Below are 23,606 nucleotides of genomic sequence, written 5' to 3' on the forward strand. Positions count from 1 at the left end.
AAATCAATTATCTGAGAACTTCAGAAAGAATTGTAGCTCAGTTTAATGTCTCTGATGGTACTAGGGGTTGTCTGCTTTCTTTTATAAAATATTCCTTAAGATACAGTAAATGGAAAAGAGGTCAAATATGAATAGAGCATCTTCTATGAACCAAGAGTACAAAAATGCTATTTATTAACAACCTCATGAGGTAGGTATCATCCCCATCTTAAATACGAGGAAACACAGAGAAGTATATAATTTGCCCAATGTCACACAGCTTGGTTGAACCAAATTAAGAACACAGATGTGACTCATTAAGCAGCCTATACACGATAATTCTACCATAGAATTTTCTCCTAAGAACTATTATAAGGACACATCTGTGTTTTCCTCTTTCTTTCCCCAATGCCAATAATTACATAATAATTATGTTTTTATCTGTTTCATCCATTCATTCATTTATGTAGTCTAAACTGTTTCTAAGTCTTCCTTTGAGTGAGTGGAAAGTAAACTCTTCTCCTCTCTACTTTCTAGTGCAAGAGAGCTTATATAAAGGTGAGACTGCTGGATGTTGCCCAGCTCTCCTCTTCTCCCATAGTCATAGAAACAATGACTTTTTCAGCTAGACAAATGGCTACCCAGAGTAAAGGCTACAGTTCCCAACCTCCCTTGCAGCTAGGTTTAGCCATCAGAACACATTCTAGCTGTGGGATATAAACACAAGTTCACATAGAAAACTCTGGGAGCCTCCTTTAAAAGACAGCTCATGCACGTTCTTTTGCATCCCTCTTCTTCATCCCTTCCTTTTATAACCTTCTGCCCGGAACACAGATATAATGGTTCTAGGCACCACTGTGAACCAGGACAATAAGGACCACCCTAGGGATGGGCAATTACTGAGCTGAAAGGAGCCTGGGTCCTTGGAAACTTTACAGAGTAGAGCTGCCAGCTCACTCTAAGCTGCTTACCTCCAGAAATGGATGTGAGGGGAAAAAAAAAACCATAAAAACCACTTCTACTTGTTTAAGCTACTCACAGTCAAACATAACCTTAGATGATACCCTTACTTTCCCTTCAGACCTGAAATAGAGACTCGGCTTCTAAATACATATTTGTATACTATGTTTCCTAGCCACACTGGCAAATATGGTGGAAATAAATTATTTTTCAAGATTTAAGTTTCTCAGAATTCCCTTCTCTCAACACCAGCAATATCCCCTACCTTTCTCTGTAAACTGTAGGCAATCGTCTTGTTTTCAATGACTGCACTGCTCTCGAGGTGGATCAGCTGCCCCGTGCGAGCTAAAACTACATCCAGACGCATGTTGAAGTCAAGTTCAGCAGCCATCTGGTCCAACTTCATTTTCTCTGAAAGCTGATCCAGAAATTTAAGATACTAAACCCAAGAACAAAAATGAAAATGGGACACAAAGGTAGAGTTCACAGGTGACCTCACAGAATCCTTGTCTTTCTCCCAAGCTTCCAGGTAGTTCTCATTAAACCCAGTACAGAGCCCAGCCCCTGACTCCAGTGCTTGGTGATGAATTTTTGAACCACCCTGCCACCTCCAGTTCTGTTCCTTGTCCAATTTCTCTTGACTCTCCTGGTCAGTGGCCTTGATGTGCAGTCTAACATTATACACTCTTCTTAACCCTGCCACCTGACAAACGTGGCACGCTCCTGACTGCATCTGCATCTCTCTGCTTTGGGTACATGCTGCTGCTACCATGACCCTCCCAGCTCCTGGGATCTACTGGCTAATCCAGCCCCTGAAATCCACCCATCCACATACCTTCCATGGAAATTTTGTCCACCTAAGTGGGTCCTGGCCTCCAAGGTGGAAATTGACCAATTAGCCAGTTGCCATTTTACACTTCTTGGATTCTACAAATCACGCTGAAACCACAGCTCTCCATACAAACAAACTTGGGCAACATTTTTGGTTTTGTAAGTTAAAATTCTTTAGAAAATGTCTTTAAAAGTTTTTAATGTATCAAAGTTAAAGGAACAACATTCTAAAATTGAGCTGTATCAGGGAAGTCAAGGTTCATAGTTTAACAGGTTAAAGTTACAAAACCACCCTACGATCCTCCTCCACTTGATTTCTGTGGCTGATCTCGTCATGCCAGACATTAATCTTTACTAAGTGCTTGATGGATAAATAAATCCATCAATGAGCTTTCTATAACATAATTTCATGATTTGGGTTCTATCTTTGAAATTTCCTTCTCATTGCAATAACTCATCCATCTGGCATTTTTAGGCAATTATATGTTTAAATAAGTATCATTTCCTGATGACTAAAGCATGCCAGCTTAAAGCACAGAACTATCTATATTTCAGTCATCAGAATGAAATTATTTGTAAGTGTATATTTTCCAATTTTGTTGAAAAGCATACATAAAACTTCCTCTCTCCTGTCAAGTCACAGCCATTACAGACATTGCTGCTGTATTGTGTGACAGGACCACCACAGGCTGTTTTTGTCTCTGAATCATCAGTTTGTCACTTCTTTTTTTGGCTGTCTTGGGTCTTCGTTGCTGCGTGCGGGCTTTCTTTAGTTGCAGCGAGCGGGGAGTACTCTTCGTTGCAGCGTGTGAGCTTCTCATTGCAGTGGCTTCTCTTGTTGCAGAGCACGGGCTCTAGACGTGCACGCTTCAGTAGTTGTGGCTCGGGGGCTCTATAGCACAGGCTCAGTAGTTGTGGCACACAGGCTTAGTTGCTCTGCAGCATGTGGGATCTTCCCTAACCAGGGCTCGAACCTGTGTCCCCTGCATTGGCAGGCGGATTCTTAACCACCGCGCCACCAGGGAAGCCCCAGTTTGTCACTTCTTAATGTTGGGTCAGCCCCCATCATGGACGATTTCATTTCTAATCTATGCAGATGAAAGTGAAATAACTGCTACTGTTTGTATTTTAAATAAAATAGAGTTGGCACCTTTCATGCGAAGGTATAAAAGCCTCTCTTTCTATTTCTACATACGACCCATCCGCTCAGCATTCAAGGATCTACAGCAGGCCAAAGGGGATTAAGACAGGACTGAGCCAAGACCCCACAGAGGAAGTGCCTTTTCAAGGATTTGGCTAAGCCTCAGAAAGTTAAGGTTGCTGACAGGATTCCTGTACATTTTGCTCATTTGAATCACAGTTTAGCATGAATATATTCTATGTGGTACAAACCTCAATTACCTGTATTTAAATTTAATCTCTATACACCTTTGCTTTTCAATCTTACATGCCTACTAGCCTTACTAGGCAGTAAGGCTACTATTACTATTTTATACGCAGTTATCTATGAAAGATTCACCATGGGCAGAATCAGTTTACACAACCTGATTTCATAACTGAAAGCTATTTTGGCATAACCTCAATTAAAATTAATGAGTCATCCTAATGAAGGCGCGAAGAGACAACGATCTACCTAAAAGTCTTGCCTTTGATATGCTTCTTCTATTATTTAAATAATATTTATTGATTCTTGCTCTAAGCCCTGGAAAAATCCAGAAAAAATGATTTCCCCGGGCCTCAAGAAGTTCTGAGTTGATTGGAAAAGACGAATTAAGACATGGATACAAAAAGGGTGATTAGTGCCGTGACAGAGCCACGTACGTGTTTCGTGAAGAACTAAGCCTCTGAGGAAAGACTTCCAGAGGAAGTGACATCGGAGCTGAGTCTTAAAGGGATAGATATTCCTAGAAGAAGGTAAGGAGAACATTTTCTCAGAGAGACCAGCAATGTGCAATATGGATTGCCAAGGGGGCCTTCTTTTCTTTGGCCACATTACAGATTTGAATGTGGATGTCTTTGGACGCTGACCACTCACTGCACACCCTAGCAGTGCCCTGCTGGTCTCGGGAGTGCCTCTGACTTTGCCACCATTGGCTGGAGAGATTGCAGGTGAGAGAGAGCCTGGACTTGGAAACTGGCCAGGTCACAGCCATGTAAAGAAAGAATCAGGACCTGATCCTGAGAACCATACAGAGCCCTTGACCAGTTTTAGGATGGAGGAAGATAAGATTAGACATGCATTTTATTAAGACCACCCTGGGAGCAGTGGGGAGATGGGTTAGAAGGGTTTTTCTGCAGTCTGTGCAAATCATCATCATGCTCCGAACCAAAGCACTGCTTCTAAATTAGAGATGGGGGAGGGGATGTTTGCGATCTACTGAGGAGATAGAATTTACAGTGCTTAGGAATTGGCTGAAAAGAGGGAAGCATTGCGGGTGCCTCTCAGGATTTTGGCTTGCGCGACTGAGGCAGATCACCTCACCATCACTGAGGCAGGAGAGGGACAGATTTGAGGAGAGGGAATCATTTTTGTTTTGAATATGTTTAGTGCAAGGTGTTGGTGGAACATCTAGGTGTAGATGTCCGGCAGTCAGATATCTTCCAATTTAATGTATTATACTCAGGTTCAGGATTTCCTTTCAAGCTCAAAATTTCAACCAACACACCTTTTTCAGACATCTGTTCACGAAATTCCCTTCACCCTCCCAAATTCTTCAAATCTATCCCCATCCTTACTCACAAAAGCCCTACTTGATCCAAACCCTTATTATCTTCTGATCAAAACTATCCTAAGAATCCCCCAACGGGCTCCTTCCTTTAGCCTCTAGACTCTCAGAGCCACTCTGCCTTCAGAAAAACCTTTCTTTTAGTCAGAACCCTCCTATGGCTTTCCATTACCCACAGGATAAAGCCTCGCGTAACCAGCCTGCCCGACCTCAGTTATTCCTGCCGCCTCACGCCTCTGCCTCAGCAAGCATCACGTTCCAGGCTCCCTGTCACCCTGCATTTCTCCGTCCTTCCCGTTGTCCCCTCTGCCCCAAACTCCTTCCCCACCGCTTCTGCCTGCCAAGTTCCTACTCATTCTTCCAGGCCCCTCTCACATGTGACCACTTCTGTGAATATGGCTCATTTCCTCGCATACAGAAATAGGGAAGAAGTAATTACTCCTTTATCTGAATTCCTGTCGCATTGTATACCTATCTTGATTGTAGCACTAACTGTACTAATTGTGCCCTGATTTGCCCGTCTCATCCACGAGACTAGGATTTCTCACAGACACCTCTTAGGCATCTTTGCATATCCAACCCGCAACACAGGCATGGTGCATCCTCAACTTCTTTAAGTACAGAGAATGAAAATGAATGAGTGTCCAGAGTACAGATTTTTTAACTGAAGAGTATTTTTCATGCCAAACTCTGCACCTATGCTCTTGAGCCCATTTGTCTCTCTTTTCCTTCCCCTACAGATGCCCGTGACAAGGTACAAACATGTACCTTGCCATTCTGTCCGATAAAACCTTTCTCTGATCCTGTTTTTCACAGCTTTGGCTTCATGCTTCTTTTCTCTTTGGTCACCAGACTTGGTAGTCGTCTAAGTCTCTAGCCCTTCTCTTACTAGTCACCCCTCCTATTCTCCACCGCTCTACTAAAACTGCCGCTCGGATGTCACCGATGGTCTTCCCAGGGTCAAATCTTAAGCTTAGACCCCATCTCTTCTCACTCTACTTTCCTTGTCTCCCGCTGGGTTATCGCCACTATCATTTCTGAGTCTCTCCACACTGCAATCCCAGCTCCACAGTGATGTGATCTTTCTAAAATACTGTGATGTTCAAAAGTCACTTATTACACGTCATAGTCTACAGAATAAAGAGAACTCAATCTTCATAACCCAAGCCATTCCAATCTGCTCTCCTGCCAGAGCCTCACCAAGAATGCCACGTTCCAGCCACATGGGAACAGCTACTCTGCGCTCTCTGAATATACTATGCACTTGCAACTTTCAGGCTTTTGTTCAAACTGTTTCCCCTACGGTATCTGCTCTTTCTCTCCACTGAAATCCTACTTATCCTTCAAAGATGAACTTGATTATCTCCTCCACTGTAAAATCCTCCCCTCATCCAGAATTTATCACTCCCTTCACCGGACTCCTAGAGCACTCTGTTGATCAATACATCTATTGTAACACTTAAAGCCTTATAGTACAGCAAATTATTTGAATGTCTGTCTCCTCTATTGAATCATGAGGTTTTATGGCCAAGAACTGCGTGTTATACCTTACCCCCCAAACCTTCAGAGTCTCATATGTAACAGACGTTCAATAAATACGTGTTGAATTTAATTGAATTAACTTGAATCAAGGAAGCTCCAAACAATAGGAACACCAAAACAATATCCATTGTTCCTTGAAATTTACTCAGAACTCAGAACTTAACCAATCTACCAAAGTACTATAAAATTCAAAATATTTGCAGGTAAATTTTTATACTGCAGCAGATGTTTCCACCCATGGACATGCCCTCAGGTTATTACTTTTTGCTTCTCGAAATTCAAGTTGTCTCGCAAAACGTTTCCAGAGACCAGCTCTCCCTCCAGGTGTGTCAGCTGACCCTGAAGAGTCTCCAACCTGTTTTCTGTTTTCTGGGCTCTCTGTCGAGATCTCTGGTGAAACCCGGACTCATTTCCCAACTGTCCAACAAGCTCAGATATTTGGGCTTCAAGCTGGGAGACCATCTGGAAACAAAGAAACAGAACAAGGATAAGCCTTGTTTCAGTTGCAACAAAGTGTTAAAATCTAGTGCTTAGCCGAAGGGACAAAACTATTTATAACACCAGCTTCCAGATTCTTTGTAACAATTAACTTAAAAAAAACAGGTAATGGATAGCTGTCTTTGCCTCTGCTTGAAATAAATCTACATTCGTTAGCTAATAAAATATTTTACTGGTATTTTTAATTTTTATATAATTCCTTAAACAGGTTCCTCGAGAAGTATTTACGGAAAACACTTACTCCTAAAACTACTATTAATTTAGGAGTTTCAAAGCTTAGTTGGAAAAAGAATTCAGACAGAAAGTACTTTGAAAACTTATAACCATTTTCCAGAGAAACTCTTTCACTACATATACCAGATTAAGATTATACAATGAGGTAATCTTGATAGGTAACCTTGAGACATTACCAGGAATTCAAGTGCAGAAAGATATTTTTTCAAGCTTTTTTTAGAACTTTCTATTGCATATTGGTTACTCATGCACTAAAGTGCAGTGGTACTGCGTCTGTGCTGAATAGTTTTGGAGTAATGTCATCGTTTTAGCATTTGAAAGGGCAAAATTCCACTAATATAATGACTCTAAATACGGTCAATAGCAGAGTATAAGAAGGCAAGGAAATCTGATCACCACCTCCTCTTCTAAAGCATAAAATCACTATTTCTCCATTAAAGGACCCAAAACTCTACACAACCCCCTACCTTGCCCAACGCTTCCATCCTTTCCTGGAGTTTCCCTCTTTGTCCTGACCTTCCCTTAAACCAAGAACTTAAATTTACCAAACATCTCAAGTACACTTTGAGATTACTCAAATTGATTCTGCCAAATCTAATTTTCAGAAAATGTTAAATTCAATAAAAACACCAAGTTTGAGGTGATAAATTTGTTTGGCTTTGATGGTTTATTTTGGAAGAAGAAAGGGGAAAAGTAGTAGATATTTACATAATACTCAGTACCATTCTCACAGAAATTAAAATATCTTGACGGTCTCAGACTTACAGTCTCAGGTTTAAAAAAAAAAAATACCTGTTTGCTTATCTACAAACAACCAAATTTAAAGGCAAGAAGACATTCAAGCTGTCTTCAACTATTTTAAAAAGTGATTATATAGAAGAATAGTAGGATTTGTTCTGAGCTGCCCTCAGAGCTCAAGTTGAGGACCAACAGGTATAAATCAAAGAATCTTACTCTAATGTAAAGAATTTCCCCCGGCCCCAATAATTTCAAAGTGACACATACTCACTGTATAAGAAGATTCATTACGGACAAAAACAAAAGTGTAAATAAGCAAAACTAATTCCCATGATCCCACCACCCAGAGGCAACAACTATTAATATTTTTTAATAATTTATTTGTATGTATTGCTAAAATATAGTTGAGATATTATATACGCAATTTTGTGGGTTTGTTTTTACCTCATATTTTAAGCATCTTCACATGTCAGGTAGTGGAGTTCCCAGTCACTGGAGAAGGCTAGAATTTGGCCAATCATTTGTTAAGAATGTTATGGGGGGCGGAAGTGCTACAATCAGGAAGGTTAAATTACTTAATCTCTGAACTCTCTAATTTTGTCCTTCTAAAGCTCTCAAGGTCCGAGGCCTATAATTCAATTAATTCTATACTCCTTTGGGTGTTTGAAATCAGCTATTTGATGGCAAGCTGCTCAGCATCATATCCAAGGAATTCCATTTCCAAAGGAAATTTATAATTTCATTATAGACTATGAGGCTCTAAGAACCCTCATTTCATATTTCCTACCTTTAGTGCAATAGTAGATCTGACCTTAATGCAAGAAATGCATTAAGTACCATATACAAAGTAACCGACAGAACAAGGGCTGTCAAACAACCTCCTCAAGACACTGGCTCCTAAGGGGCTGTCTAATGATATTATGTTGTACAAGGGATAACACGTTTCTGTGCAACTGAAAATGTGGTTTCACGTTGGACTCCCAGTAGAAAGTAAGTCTTTCTACCTGAAGATCCTTCCACAGTTCTCCTATCTTACAGTTGACCTGGCAAAGAGAATGAAACCAAAGAGCTAACAGATGCAGAAAATCTCAGCTGGAGAGATGGAAAACTGTGTGATCACTTAGCCACAGTCAACACGCTGCAGACCTTACCAGAGGAGAGCAAAGTCTTCAATGGAAATCAATCAGTAATGACCTCGAGCAAGTGCAGTAACTAGACTCAGAGAGTGATAATGACCCTGAAGGAAGAAGCAGACACCTGATGTAGACCAGACTGTGGAACAGGGACTTTATATAGTCAGACAGTCCTGATTTCAAGTGCTCACTCTACCACTTACCAGCGTGATAACTGAAGCAAGAAATTAACCTCCCTGAAACTCATAGACTTTGCTATGATGAGCAGATGATCTAAATTAGATAATTTGAGTAGCCCGGTATTCCATACACAGTTGAAGTTCAACATATTGCATCCACTATTTTTTTTTTAACATCTTTATTGGAGTATAATTGCTCTACAATGGTGTGTTAGTTTCTGCTGTATAACAAAGTGAATCAGCTATACGTATACATATATCCCCATATCTCCTCCCTCTTGTGTCTCCCTCCCACCCTCTCTATCCCACCCCTCTAGGTGGACACAAAGCACAGAGCTGATCTCCCTGTGCTATGCGGCTGCTTCCCACTAGCTATCTAGCTATCTATTTTATATTTGGTAGTGTATATATGTCAATACTACTCTCTCACTTCGTCCCAGCTTACCCTTCGCCCTCCCCATGTCCTCAAGTCCATTCTCTAGGTCTGCGTCTTTATTCCTGTCCTTCCCCTAGGTTCTTCAGAACCTTTTTTTTTTTTTTTTTTAGATTCCATATATATGTGTTAGCATATGGTATTTGTTTTTCTCTTTCTGACTTACTTCACTCTGTATGACAGTCTTTAGGTCCATCCACCTCACTACAAATAACTCAATTTCATTTCTTTTTATGGCTGAGTAATATTCCATTGTATATATGTGCCACATCTTCTTTACCCATTCATCTGTTGATGGACACTTAGGTTGCTTCCATGTCCTGGCTATTGTAAATAGAGCTGCAATGAACATTGTGGTACATGACTCTTTTTGAATTATGGTTTTCTCAGGGTATATGCCCAGTAGTGGGACTGCTTGGTCATATGGTAGTTCTATTCTTAGCTGCATCCACTTTTATCATCAGTATTACTCCTCCAGTATGTGGGTTCACTCAGTCCTTTGCTTTTGTCATAAAGAGTTTATGGAGCTTTTCAGGAATTATGTTATATCATGTTTCTCAAACTCTTCTCAGCCCACAGAGCCTGTTTTTCAACTAGAAGTCTTTCTGGGAAAGACAAATAAGGAATAAATGTGTTGAATCAGAGGTGAGGGGGTCCCTCCTGCATCTTCACCCTGGGTGGACCTGAAAGTGTTCCACGGAACTTGCAGACTCAGCAGAGTATAACTTTTAAAAACACCAGTATGGCTGACCTGTGCAGAACCTACCCAACCTCCCTGCCAAGATTCTGGTGTCCAGAGAGGAGCAAACAGCTATGAACTTCCCTATATTCTATGCACCACAGAACTTACCTTCATACGCTTACCTAGATCTTCATGAATATGATACCACCAAGTCTTTTCAAAGATAAATTTACATATTTTTATTAAAATAAATTAACATTCCAATCTGACAGTTCTTGGGAACATCGAATGCCAGTGCCCGGGTGAATATATGTGTCCCATCAAAACTGTAAAGTTGTGTTGTGTTTCTCACACCAAGAAATGTGATTTTCTTTCCTTTTTTTTTTTCTCCTCCTTTTTCTTAGTATCATTTGTTAATATATCTCTGATACTCTGTGGGACAAGATGTGCCAAGGCTTTCAACATTAGAGATACATGGAATAGGGCAGGGAAGAGGGGGTGGATTGTAATAAAGAATACATATCTCAATTTTTTAAAAACAAAAAGAAGGCCCTGAAATAAACCATACTTCAAAAACAAACAGCTTGGATTTTGTAAGTGAAGTCATAATGCCCTAAAAGAATTAATTTACTTCCCAAGGACAAGTAGTTGTTGATTTTTCCAGAGAGGCACTTCTGCCCTAAGATTAAACCCAATGGAAACACGAGAGCTCAAAACTGAAGAAAGAGCCACTTAGGTCACTTAAGGGCCAGTGCCTTTTGGACATGAACAATTCTCTTCTGATTATGCAAGCTAGATTTTCACTTAAGAAATATAAAAAATAAGTTATCAGGAACCAATCAAATTATCCTTCCTTCTTGTCAGTATGTATGGCCAACTTTATTGACAGGCTAGCCCTACAGCTGTCATACATAATAAAAGTATGACATACATAATAAAAGTTGTGTATGTCAACTTTTATTATGATTTGAATTGGGTCACCCCAAAAGAGATGTGGGCAAGTCCCCTGGTGCCTCAGAATGTGACCTTATTTGGAAACAGAATCTTTACAGAGATAATCAAGTTAAAATGAGGTTTTGAGGATGGGCCCTAATCCAATATAACTGGTGTCCTTATTAAAAGGGGAAATTTGGAAAGAGAGACACACAAGTAGAAGGAAAATTATGTGAAGACATGGAGAGATCATGATCCATAAGCCAAGGAATACCTGAGGCTTACAGAAGCTAGGTGAGAGGTGTGAAACAGATTCTCCCCTGCGGCACTCAGAAGACACCAATTCTAACACCTTAACTTTGGACTTCAAGCCTCCAGAACTGTGAGACAATAAATTTCTGTTGTTTAAGCCACCCAGGTAGTGGTACTTTGTCATGGCCATTCTAGGAAATTAATACACTATAGAGGCTGGGAGAGCTGAAATCTCTATCTGTGTACTTTCCCAGATGCCCTTGTAGCCAGGGGTGACTATATAACATAATACTGGACAATTAAATGTCAAAGGAAGTCTACTTGAAGCTTCTGGGCAAACGTTTAGTTTAGGATATTGGAGGATTAAAAACTGAGCAGAATGATGAGATCAGAAGGGGGAGTGGGAGTTGCAGAAACATCTCAGGTCCTTTACGGCATCGGATTGGTTCCCCAAAGCTCCCCCACCAGACTGGAAAAGCTCCAGTGCAGGATGTACAGCCTTGTGTGTGCTCTAAAGCAGAACAGACGAGCTGTCTAGATAAATTTTTGTAAGGTTGTACTAATTTGTCTATAATTAAGGAGACGACATGGAAATCACTCATCGTCCTGTCCTCTCTGTACAAATCAATTCTCAGCCAGGTGATTAGCCAGTTTGGAAACATCTAAAAGTTAAAAAACAAAAAACAAACAAAAAAAAACTTTGCCTCAAGATTCTAAACTAAAATCTGAAAATGTCACGGCTTCCCGTCATTGTGTAAGAAATCATTATTTCAAAAATACCTGTTACAAGTGTCCTGAAATTTCAGGCTACGTAACATCGAAATACTCATTTAGAATTCCTGGGAACCCGACAGTAGAACATTCCTCTAAGAGAGCGGTTTTCAACTAGAGGCAATTTCACCGCCCACACCCCCACCCCCCAGGGACATTTGGCAATGTCTAGAGACATCTTTGCTGTCACAAACTGGGGAGAAGAGGAGGTACTATCGGTATCTAGTGGGTAGAAGCTGGAGATGCTGCTACAAATCCTACAATACACAGAACGGCCTTTACAGCAAAGGATTATCCAGCTCAAAATGTCAATAGCTGAGACACCCTGCTCTAAGATATAGTAAAGCATTTAAAAAGAAAATTAGATTTTGTTATAATCAGAAAAGCACGGAACAAGTAGAAATGACTTACTGAAAAAGTGTGGGTGGTGTCCTGAGTTCTACCCCGAACTGCAAATAGAGGAGAGTGAAAATGAATAGCGAAGAGGTAAACAAGAAAAGCAATGTTCAGTAAGTAGGAGTCACGGTGAAGGGGAGAATTTGCCAGGCCCGGAGCACATGGGTATTACTCAACAGTGGACTGTGTGTTTATCCATGGCAGCTGGCAGGGCGTTGCAGCCTCCTCAACAAACAGATTCATCAATGTGTAAAGCTCCCATTCTTCAGAAACATTTCTAAGACAATATATGGAATCCATTTTCTCCTGATTTTACTTGAAGATGAGTCACACAAGATGCCAGCCATATGCTTGATTTCAGGCTTTTAAATAGTGAGAGCAGCTATTGAAAAAAATTACAGGGTAGGAAAGGCGGACAAAGGCACTAAAAACACTGAATCATTCTCATTTTTATGAGGAGAGGGAGAAGGCATATCCAGCTTAACCAATTTACATCGTTTTGCTTTAGAAAATAAACATATACTTCATGCTGACAACTTTATGCCATGTTTCACATGCTGGAATTAAAATAGTTTTGGGAAAATAGAAGAGGGAAGCAATAAAATGAAATGGCAAAGATCCATTAGCTATTGAAGTACGTCTATTACTATCCAAGGTAAATCACTTGAAGTTTTTCCTAGTCCTGTAAATAATTCCCTCCCCCAATCCAGGACCTATATGTGTACTGCACCACAAGATAAACTGAGTCACTCTCAGAGACCCACGCATGTTACAGGGGTGAACATTTTATATCCACAGAGAATCCTATACTTGAACAAAGGAGTCACTAGGGCTGCTCCTGGAGCACATGTGAATTTTGCAGAGTTTTAAAGGGAATTAAAAATGTTTTATCAGGACTTCCCTGGTGGCGCAGTGGTTAAGAATCCGCCTGCCAATGCAGGGGACACGGGTTCAACCCCTGGTCCAGGAAGATCCCACATGCCACAGAGAAACTAAGCCCGTGCACCACAACTACTGAAGCCCACGCGCTCTAGGGCACACCACAACTACTGAAGCCCACGCGCTCTAGGGCCCACGAGCCACAGCTACTGAGTCCACGTGCTGCAAATACTGAAGCCTGTGTGCCTTGAGCCCGTGCTCCGCAACAAGAGAAGCCACTGCAATGAGAAGCCCGCACACCACAACGAAGACCCAACGCAGCCAAAAATAAATAAATAAGTTTGTTTTTTAAAAGAAGTTTTATCACTAAAGGAAATTTACAAATGCAACCACAAACTTTGAGTTAGTGATCACTTTGAGTTTTTTAGGATCATTAAAAGGAGGAAAAGTGCATTTTCTCCTTTCAAGCAAAAAAATGAACTCAATAGAAGAAATAGTTCCTAATGGAATTATACATAGAATTTGGATATTATTTACCTTAAAACCTCATTAATTAGGACTTCAGTAATCTGGATTTGAGGATAGTTTAAACAGAGTGGGCTGAAATTAACTCAGCTAAGCAAAGCTTTATAGAAAATGAGAATTGTTAATAATATAAATAAGGTAACAAAATTAAGCAAGCTTCAATCATATGTGTGATTTAAACCATTTTTAAATCCACTTCACTTGTTAAATAGGTCCCCTGGAAGACTGTTCCAGGTACCAACACATCAGGAAAAGGAGGAGAGAAGGGGAGAGGAGGAGAGAGTGGAGGATGGGCCAGGGCAGCAATAGTTAATGTTTATTGTTGCTATTTGCCAGACAGTGTGTTAAGGACTTCCTAACAATTTTTTTTTCATTTCATGCTTACAACAAACAATAACCTGAAGAGGCAGATACAGTTACAGGTCCAGGAACTCTTATCTACAGTTCCAAAATCCAAAAGGATCTGAAAGCTGACGGTTTTTTTCCAAAAGTTATTTGCTGGCAAAGCTTGACCTGACAGGATTTGGCAACAAACCCTGACCTGAAGTGACTGAGGCTATTCACAGTCTTGGTGGGTCCCACGCAGCAGAGCTGCTCACAGCTTTTGCCACAGAAGATGAATGTGGTGATTATGGGGTGCTGTCCCAGACCCCACTGAGGAGGAATGTGTAAGGGTGCTTTCTCCATTACCTTTCTGGGGACAATTTCACCTTCCTAAACACTGAAAAATTCTGAATCCAAAACCACAGCAGGCTCCAAGGGTTTCAGACAAGGGGTGTGGACCCTGGGCTGTTCCTGTACAGCAGACCAGGAAACAAAAATCTCAGAGGCTGTCCTCTCAGGAACCTGCCCAAGGTCACATCTGGACCAAGTAAGTGTGCAGTAGAGACCAAGATTCAGCCCGGGTAGCTCTGAGTCCAGAACCCGCATGGTAGTATGCAGTCAGGCTTCGGGAGTATAATATATAATTGAAAGTAGTACGACCACATTTAAATGCTACTTTTAACTAACTCAGACAACCCACTCACTTACCGAGTATGCCGAATGAAGGAACTGACTGTCCTTAAGAAGCTTGTACGCAGCCATCACCCACTCACCCGTTTCCCACTCTCTTCCCGGCCGCCCATTTCTCGAATCCTCCCCAGAATGGCATCCTCCGTGGGCCTAAGCGTGCCCGAGCTGCTCCTCAGGAGGGCTGCAATTTTCTCCCTAAAGGGGAAGTACTCGCTCTGTGGGGCTGCGGCTGCATCCACACTGGCCTTCAAACTCTTCTCCAACTCCAGAGAGCTTCTCTTCAAGAGGCTCAGTTCCTGCTCTGAGATATCCCAGACCCGCTGGCCAGCCAGCAGCCTTTCTTGGAGGATCTTAACTTCCCTTTCAAGAGCTTCTTTCGCCTCTACAGCACTGAGCAAGTCCTAAAATAATTTCGGAAAGTGAGGACAGTAGCATTAACAGCCAAGGAGGGGAACCTGCATTTGCGTCTCATTTACCTTGCTTGCTAATGAGTTCAAGGAGCTAGGGTTAAATGCTCATTCCATTTTTAATTTTAGGTGCCCTATCCTCTCTTCATAAAGTTGTTAAATTGTAAAGCTATGTTAGGTAAATTTAGATGTCTGAAAAAGAGAAGGGATATAAAATCAGGGCTAGAAAAAAAAAAAAGGAAACTGACATATAAGCCTTTTCTATGTGGACCTCTGGAAAGAGTTAATAAAAACAAATCATTGGCTAACATACTAGTAGATTCGATCCATATATAGAATATGTTTACAGGCCAATGTGTTCTTAAGTTTGGTATAAATGGAAATTGATGTTGAGTAAACAGTAAACCCTCAGAGTCCTAATAAGTCACTAAAAGTTATTTGAATGAAGATGTCTCCCCTTAAAACTATTTTAAATAACAGTGTAGAATTATCATAAAACATCATTGTATAAAGGAGAGTAAAATCTTTCTTTCAATATTCATTGACTGTGTATCCCCCGTCTCATAAAAATAAAACCAATACTGATAGAACCTGCAGAAAGGAAATAGAAAGGAGTAGCCATTTGGTGGGTGGGAGGATTAAAAGTTAGAGGGAGATAGAGTACCATACTGAGAAGAATAATTTCAAAGAATATTATATGTATGATTAGGTTTGTAAAAATAAAGGGCATTGGGGCTTCCCTGGTGGCGCAGTGGTTGAGAATCTGCCTGCCAATGCAGGGGACACGGGTTCGAGCCCTGGTCTGGGAAGATCCCACATGCCACGGAGCAACTAGGCCCGTGAGCCACAACTACTGAGCCTGCACGTCTGGAGCCTGTGCTCTGCAACGAGAGAGGCCGCGAGAGTGAGAGGCCCGCGCACCGCGATGAAGAGTGGCCCCCGCTTGCCACAACTAGAGAAAGCCCTCGCACAGAAACAAAGACCCAACACAGCCAAAAATTTAAAAAAATTAAAAAAATAAAATAAAGGGCATTGAGAAGGTTACCAGTACACCTACTTCTATTTACTCTATGTAGAATGGTCCAAAGAGGCATAAAAAGGATCTCTTTAAAATTCACTTAAAAAAAAAAAACAAAACACTTGTGGACATCAAGTTCCAAAGTAAGTGAATTCACATCAGATAAGATTAAGCAGTCGGTTAGCCAGCACTTCTATAATACTGTAGTCTAGGTAAATGGCAAACATATTTTTGGTTTTTATTTAAAATAGTATGTTAGGGGCAAAAATAACTAAAAAGAAACAATATCTTCAAATAACAGATTCTACGTCTAAACTGGCCAGTAACATTTCAGGCTGCTAGTTAAAATGCAATCATCCCTTTTGCATTAGAGCTTGAAGACAGGAAGAATGTTACTTGGAATGCTACCTCTTACTTTTTATTTAAAAAAAAAGAAAGAGAATATCTTTCTTTTTTTTTTTCTGGTGATTTTTTTTAAAATCAAGGAAGTCTTGGGCATCAATTTGAATGAAAAGTCATCGAGTGGATGTAGGTAGTTAGAGAAAGCTGCCCCTTTCAGAGATGTAATAACTAAACTAATTATAGAAACTAGTTTGTGAAATGCTTTGCTTCTCCAGGTCCTGGCACCAGCTCCATTTCCCCGCTCCCTTTCCAAACCAGTCGTCTGTGCAGAGAAGTCCCATTATTACTGCTAATTAAATTATGTACACTTTATCACAAATACAATATTTTAACACTTTACAGATTTCTTTTCAGATAGTACTACAGTAGCTGCTCAATTAGAGTAACTAGTATCAGCATTGGCGATAATAAATTGGGCCCATGTATTACTTAGAAACTACCATCTAATGTGTGTCTAGAAAACTGAGGTCCTAAGTTCGATGATGCAGGGATGAAAATTAATCCTAATCCCCTCAGAGTTCTAAAACTCGATAGGAAATTACATATTAACTTTTACATTGAAAGAAAGTCCCTAATGCAAAAGAGGGGAGTTTCCATGACCAATGGAGAGACATTTTTAACCAGGAATTTACAAAAGATCCTAAAAATACACAAAAAATATATCAGACACTTGAGTACTATAGACTTACTGTCAGTTTGGAATAAACTAATCAATCGGCAGCTTACACCAGGAGACCAATAAACACAATTAAAATATTTCAGCTATGAGGAATTTTTTCCACCCCAATATCAGACTGTTTTCTCACTGCCTTAGAGACCAGGGTCAAAACAGTCTTCTTTAACAAATCCAAAGCACCAATGCTTATGTCTAATAAAAATCAGAAAATTCTTTTGTGGTCATAGAATATAGTGGCACATGGCAGCAGGTCAGACTTTTTTTTTCTGGACACATTTCAGCCCAGTGAACTATATGCTGTTTCTCATATGAAATGCAGACTTGGGAGCCAGCAACAAGGCCTTGGGGACCTGCTCCCCCAGTGCTCTGATTAAGCGCTTCAGAATTCAGAGGCACGCGGCCGGTCTGCTGGAAACAGATGTCCTCAGACTGCAAATGCAATTACTTGTAGAGCTATTGGGAGACAGCGGCTAGAGTGGAGTCTGGTTGCATGGCTACCTCAAGGATACGCTGAAGTAATGTGACATTGGTGTCGCCGGCCAGGACCTCGGGACTGCTGTCAGAGCACACTGACACACAGAACAAGAAACAAGTAGCTCCCTCAGAGCAAAAGCAGGGCTGACCTCCACAGAAGAAATCGCACTGGCAAATGAGCACAGACCCTATCGAGTCAGTGACAGGGATCACTTTAAAAATGTTTTAAATTAACAAATCTTTAGATTCAGTGCTACTAATGCAACAAATGTATAATGACCCCTTCACAATTACTTTTAACAAAAACATTTGTAAATAATATGATCAAGGTGCTCAATTTAACTTCCCAATTAAATGCATTAAGTAATGAAATCATTCAAAGGTTTGTGTTTTTAAAACACAATTGATTCCTATTACGATGTTGCTAACCATCCTATGGATTTGGATATGCCTGAGATCAAACTGCCTCTCAAAACTAAAATGACTAATTATCATCAGGGTAGAAAACCTCTCTGTCTTGAGCTTAATTCATCCAACCCTAGACAAATTTCATAAAATTAAAAATTCGTTGGTTATTTCTACCTACTGCAGTTAACATTAACAAATAAACTCAGAAATTCCCCCAAACATGTCCTCTCATACATTGCTGGTGGAAGTGTGAATAGGTATAATTTTGATATAAATATCTAAAACATGTAATATGCACAATATCCTTTGGCCCTGTAATTCCATTATCTATTAGAGTGGAAGCTGCAGAGTAACATTTTACTTCAAAATGAGGAAGACCTTTCCCAAATCTGAGCTGTCCCAGTGGCATTATCAACCTTGGAAAATAATAAGAATTCAACTTAAATTGGAAATTCCCATTATTGAAAAACCCGATACAAGTTAACAGTAAATTTAACTGTCCATGAGGCCAGTGTGTTCCTGGGCTTCACTTCAGTACTGCAAAACGCTCTGCCCTGAACTGGTCAGACTGTGCCTGGAGGACCATGGACAGTTCCCAGCTGAAATTTTAAGAGGGACATTGTCAAAATGGAATGAGTTCTGCATCACATGCTAGGATTAGACCCATAATAAAAATATTTATGCAATCATGTTATTTTAAATTCTGTTTTAATTTACTTTAAATGTGTTGAATGAACCTAAAGACAAAGCATTGAAAACTTAATTATAGTTACAGAACAGAATGAAAATATTACAAACCTTGACAAGGTAAATACAATAATATAATAAAAACTGGAATGCAGAACGATGGGAGTAAAAAGTAGGAGGCATTAAATTCATCATATATCATAGCAGAACATCTAAAAATACTATCTCAGGTTGTTGAATCAGGAACAGAAATGTATTGCTTTAAAGTCTTAATGGTAATATCAGAGGTTAAAACAAGAGTGTAAAGTGAGGCTAGAAGTGGAAGGAGAGATGATTTTAAATTTTACTTTGGAGCCTTATGAACATTTTTAATTTTTTATAATATGAGCAGATATTATTTTAGTGTTTATTTTCATTTTAATTACTCACCATTTTAGAATGGTGAGCTCCTCTAGCTTATGAGCGCCAGGACCCAGACCTACCCACCATCCTGTTGGCACCAGTACTGGGATGCCTCAGGCCAAGTAGCTAGCTGGGAAGGGATACAGCACCACCAGTAGGCTGGCTGTCTGCCTTAGGACCCCATAATCCCCTAGCCCCCCCACCAGAATGCCCAGGACCAGGCCCCACCAACCTGCACACCTGCACTAGCCCTGGGACCCCCAAGACCCGCAGCCAGCTGATATTACTTGGCCACAGCCACTAGGAGGTCAACACCAGCTCTGAGATACCTTGGGCCCCTCAGCCAGCCACCCCAGGAACCAACTCCACCCACAAGCAGGCAGACAACAGACCCAGGACCACTGCAACCCAGGAACCTGCCATGTCAGGACCCAGCCCACACACGAAGGAGCCAACACCAGCTCTGGGACACCCTGGGCCACTCAGCCAGCCCCAATTCCTAGAAACATACAATTTTCCAAGACTGAATCAGGAAGAAATAGAAAATATGAACAGACCAAACACCAGTAATAAAATTGAATCAGTAATTTTAAAACTTCCAACAAACAAAATTTCAGGATCAGATGGCTTCATAGGTGAATTCTACCAAACATTTAGAGAAGAGTTAACACCTATCCTTCTCGAATTGTTTCAAAAAATTGCAAAGGAAGGAACACTTCCAAACTCATTCCACAAGGCCATGTATTATCCTGATACCAAAACCAGACAAAGAATCACTAAAAAGAAAATTACAGGCTAATACCACCGATAAACATAGATGCAAAAATCGTCAACAATAAATTAGCAAATCAATTTTAACAATACATTAAAAGGATCATACCCATGATCAAGAGGGATTTATCCCAGGGATGCAAGGATGTTTCAACATCTCCAAATCCATCAGTGTTATATACTACATTAATATATTGAAAAATAAAAATCATATGATCATCTCAATAGATGCAGAAAAAGATTTTGACAGAATTCAACATCCATTTATGATAAAAAAAAACTCTCCAGAGAGTGGGCATAGAGGGAATATACCTCAACATAATAAAGGCCATATATATGACAAGCCCACAGCTAACATCATACTCAATGGTGAAAATCTGAAAGCATTTCCTCTAGGATCTGGAACAAGATAAAGATGCCCACTCTTGCCACTTTTACTCAACATAGTATTGGAAGTCTTAGCCACAACAATCAGACAAGAAAAAGAAATTAAAAGAATCAAAATTGTAAAGGAAGAAGCAAAACCGTCATGTTTGCAGATGACATAATACTATACATAGAAAATCCTAAAGATGCCACCAAAAAACTACTGGAACTCATCAATGAATTCAGTAAAGTTGTAGGATACAAAATTAATATGCAAAAATCTGTTGCATTTCTATATACTAACAATGAACTATCGGGAAGAGAAATCAAGAAAACTATCCCATTTGCAATCACATTGAGAAGAATAGAATATCTAGAAATAAATCTAAGGAGGTAAAAGACCTGTATTCAGAAGATTATAAGACACTGATGAAAGAAACTGAAGTTGACAGAAACAGATAAAAAAATATACCATGATCATGGACTGGAATAATTAATATTGTTAAAATGACCATACTACCCAAGGCAATCTACAAATTCAATGCAATATCTATCAAAATACCAATGGTATTTTTCACAGAATTAGAACAAATAATTCTAAAATTTGTATGGAAACACAAAAGACCTCAAATAGTCAAAACCTTCTTCAGAAAGAAGAAAAAGCTGGAGGTATCATGCTCCCTGATTTCAAACTATTACACAGAGCTACAGTAATCAAAACTGTGTGGTACTGGCACAAAAACAGACATGTAGATCAATGGAATAGAATAGAGACCCCAGAAATAAACTCACATTTATATGGGCAATTAATCTACAACAAAGGAGGCAAGAATATACTGTAGGAAAAAGACAGCCTCGTCAATAAATGGCGTTGGAAAAACTAGACAGCTACATGCAAAACAATCAAACTGGACTACTTCCTCACACCATACACAAGAATAAATTCAAAATGGATTAAAAACTTAAATGTAAGACCTGAAACCATAAAACTTCTAGAAAAAAAACATAGGCTATATGCTCTTTGACATCAGTCTTAGTAATATTTTTTTGGACCTGTCTCCTCAGGCAAGGGAAGCAAAATCAAAAATAAACAAATGGGACTACATCAAACTAAAAAGCTGTTGTACAGCAAAGGAAACTATCAACAAAATGAAAAGGCAGCCTATTGAATGGAAGAAGATATCTGCAAACAATAAATCTTTTAACAGGTTAAAAGCCAAAATATACAAAGAACTGATACAACTCAACATTAAAAAAAAAAAAAAAAGAGAACAAGATTGAAAAATGGGCAGAGAACCTGAATAGACATTTTTCCAAAAAGACATACAGATGGCCAACAGATCCATGAAAAGATGCTCACCATCACTATTGAAAATCAAAACCACAATGAGATATTACTTCTCACCAGTCAGCACAGTTATTATCAATAAAACAACAAATAGCAAGTGTTGGTGAGGATGTGGAGAAAAGGACCCTTGTTCACAGTTGGTGGAATGTAAATTGGTGCAGCCTCTGTGGAAAACAATATGGAGATTCCTCAAAAAATATAAAATTGAACAACCATATCATCCAGCAATTCCATATTTATCCAAAGAAAATGAAAATACTAATTAGAAAAGATATATGCACCCTTATGTTCCTTGCAGCATTTTATATACATACATATATATATATATATATATATATATATATATATATATATATATACACATAACTCAGCTATAAACTGAGCTATAAGAAAAGAATGTATATAACTCAGCTATAAAAAAAGAATGAAATCTTGCCATTTGCAACAACATGGATGGACCTACAGGGTATTATGCTAAGTGAAATAAGTCAGACAGAGAAAGACACAGAATCACTGTGTGATTCCATTTATATGTGCAATCTAAAAGACAAATGAACAGACATAACAAAACAGAAATGAAGTCATAGATACAGAGAACAAACAGGTGGTTGCCAGAGGGTAGGGGGATGAGGGAAGGAGAGAAGTAGGTGAGGGAGACTAAGATGTACAAACTTCCAGCTGCAAAATAAATGAGTCATGGGTATGAAATGTACATTGGGGAATATAATCAATAATTACATAATATCCTTTTATTGTGACTGACAGTAACTAGACTTACCATGATGATCATTTTGAAATGTACAGAAATATCAAATCACTATGTTGCATAACAGGAACTAACATAGAGTTGTAGGACAAATATACTTGAAAAACAAACAAACTCATCGGTTGCCAGGGGTGGGCGGTAGGGGAAGGGGGAATTGGATGAAGGCAGTCAAAAGGTACAAACTCCCAGTTAAAAGACAAATAAATCCTAGGGATGTGATGTACAACATGATAAGTATAATGAACGCTGCCGTATGTTATACGGGACAGCTGTTAAGAGAGTAAATCCTGAGAGTTCTCATCACAAGGAAAAAATTTTCTATTTCTTTAATTTTGTATCTATACGAGATGATGGATGCTCACTAAACTTATTGTGTAATCATTTCACAATGTATGTAAGTCAAACCATTATGCTCTACTTATACAGTACTGTTTAGTGATTATATCTCCATAAAACTGGAAAAAAAGAGAGAACCAGGATGAGGACGTGAATTATAGGGATTTTGATCCTGACTTGCTACAGTGAAGAACTGTCAAACAATTAAGACTGCACAGAGGAGGTGGACCTCCTGTGAGTTCCCTGCCTCTGGAGGAGTTCAAGGGAAGGCTGGGCACTAGCTAGACAGGGACATTTTAGAGATGATTCTTATTTCAAATAGAGAGTTAGATGATCTAGATTCTAAAAGACCTTAGGGTCACTTCCAACATTGTGATTCTATGATTATAAAGAGATCTTTAACTTCTTTAGTAATTTATCCTGTCTGATAATTTCTCACTTCCAGGAACTCTTTCCATATGTCTGTACTCTTAAAATAACCATACATTTAGTTTAAACCCTAGATAAAAGTAAATAACTAGGAAAAGGAAATTAAAACACTGAGCATCAATTATGTGCTGGGCTTGTCTTGAGTACCATATGTAGATTACATCATTCAATCCTAACGATAACTGTAAGAGGTAGATCATTAAATTATTTTCCCATTTTACATACAAGAAACTGAAGTTCAAAGAGGTAAAGTCATATGCCTCAGATCACACAGCCAAATGATTCTGGAGCCTATATTAAAAAACCCAAGAGCCTCGCCTCTGAGCCACCCTGCTCAGTGTGTCTCTCGTAGCCTCTCCCCTCTTACACACTCTGCTGTAGACAACAAACCAAGAAAGCAGAAGGGACATC

At 39.6% G+C, this 23,606-nt stretch overlaps 1 protein-coding gene across 1 annotated transcript in view; it reads right to left on the bottom strand.

Annotated features, from left to right (window-relative positions):
- The window catches only part of CCDC170 (coiled-coil domain containing 170), a 102,476-nt gene that overhangs the window by 17,888 nt on the left and 60,982 nt on the right, over positions 1-23,606 (bottom strand). The window contains exons 8-9 of the mRNA XM_059941885.1: positions 6,300-6,500; positions 1,205-1,378 (exon numbers count right to left, since the gene is read on the bottom strand). Of these exons, the coding sequence (XP_059797868.1) occupies positions 1,205-1,378; positions 6,300-6,500 (375 nt within the window). The remainder of the gene's footprint in view (positions 1-1,204; positions 1,379-6,299; positions 6,501-23,606) is intronic.

Source organism: Balaenoptera ricei, chromosome 12 (assembly GCF_028023285.1).
Source record: "Balaenoptera ricei isolate mBalRic1 chromosome 12, mBalRic1.hap2, whole genome shotgun sequence".
In the NCBI taxonomy this organism is placed as follows: domain Eukaryota; kingdom Metazoa; phylum Chordata; class Mammalia; order Artiodactyla; family Balaenopteridae; genus Balaenoptera; species Balaenoptera ricei.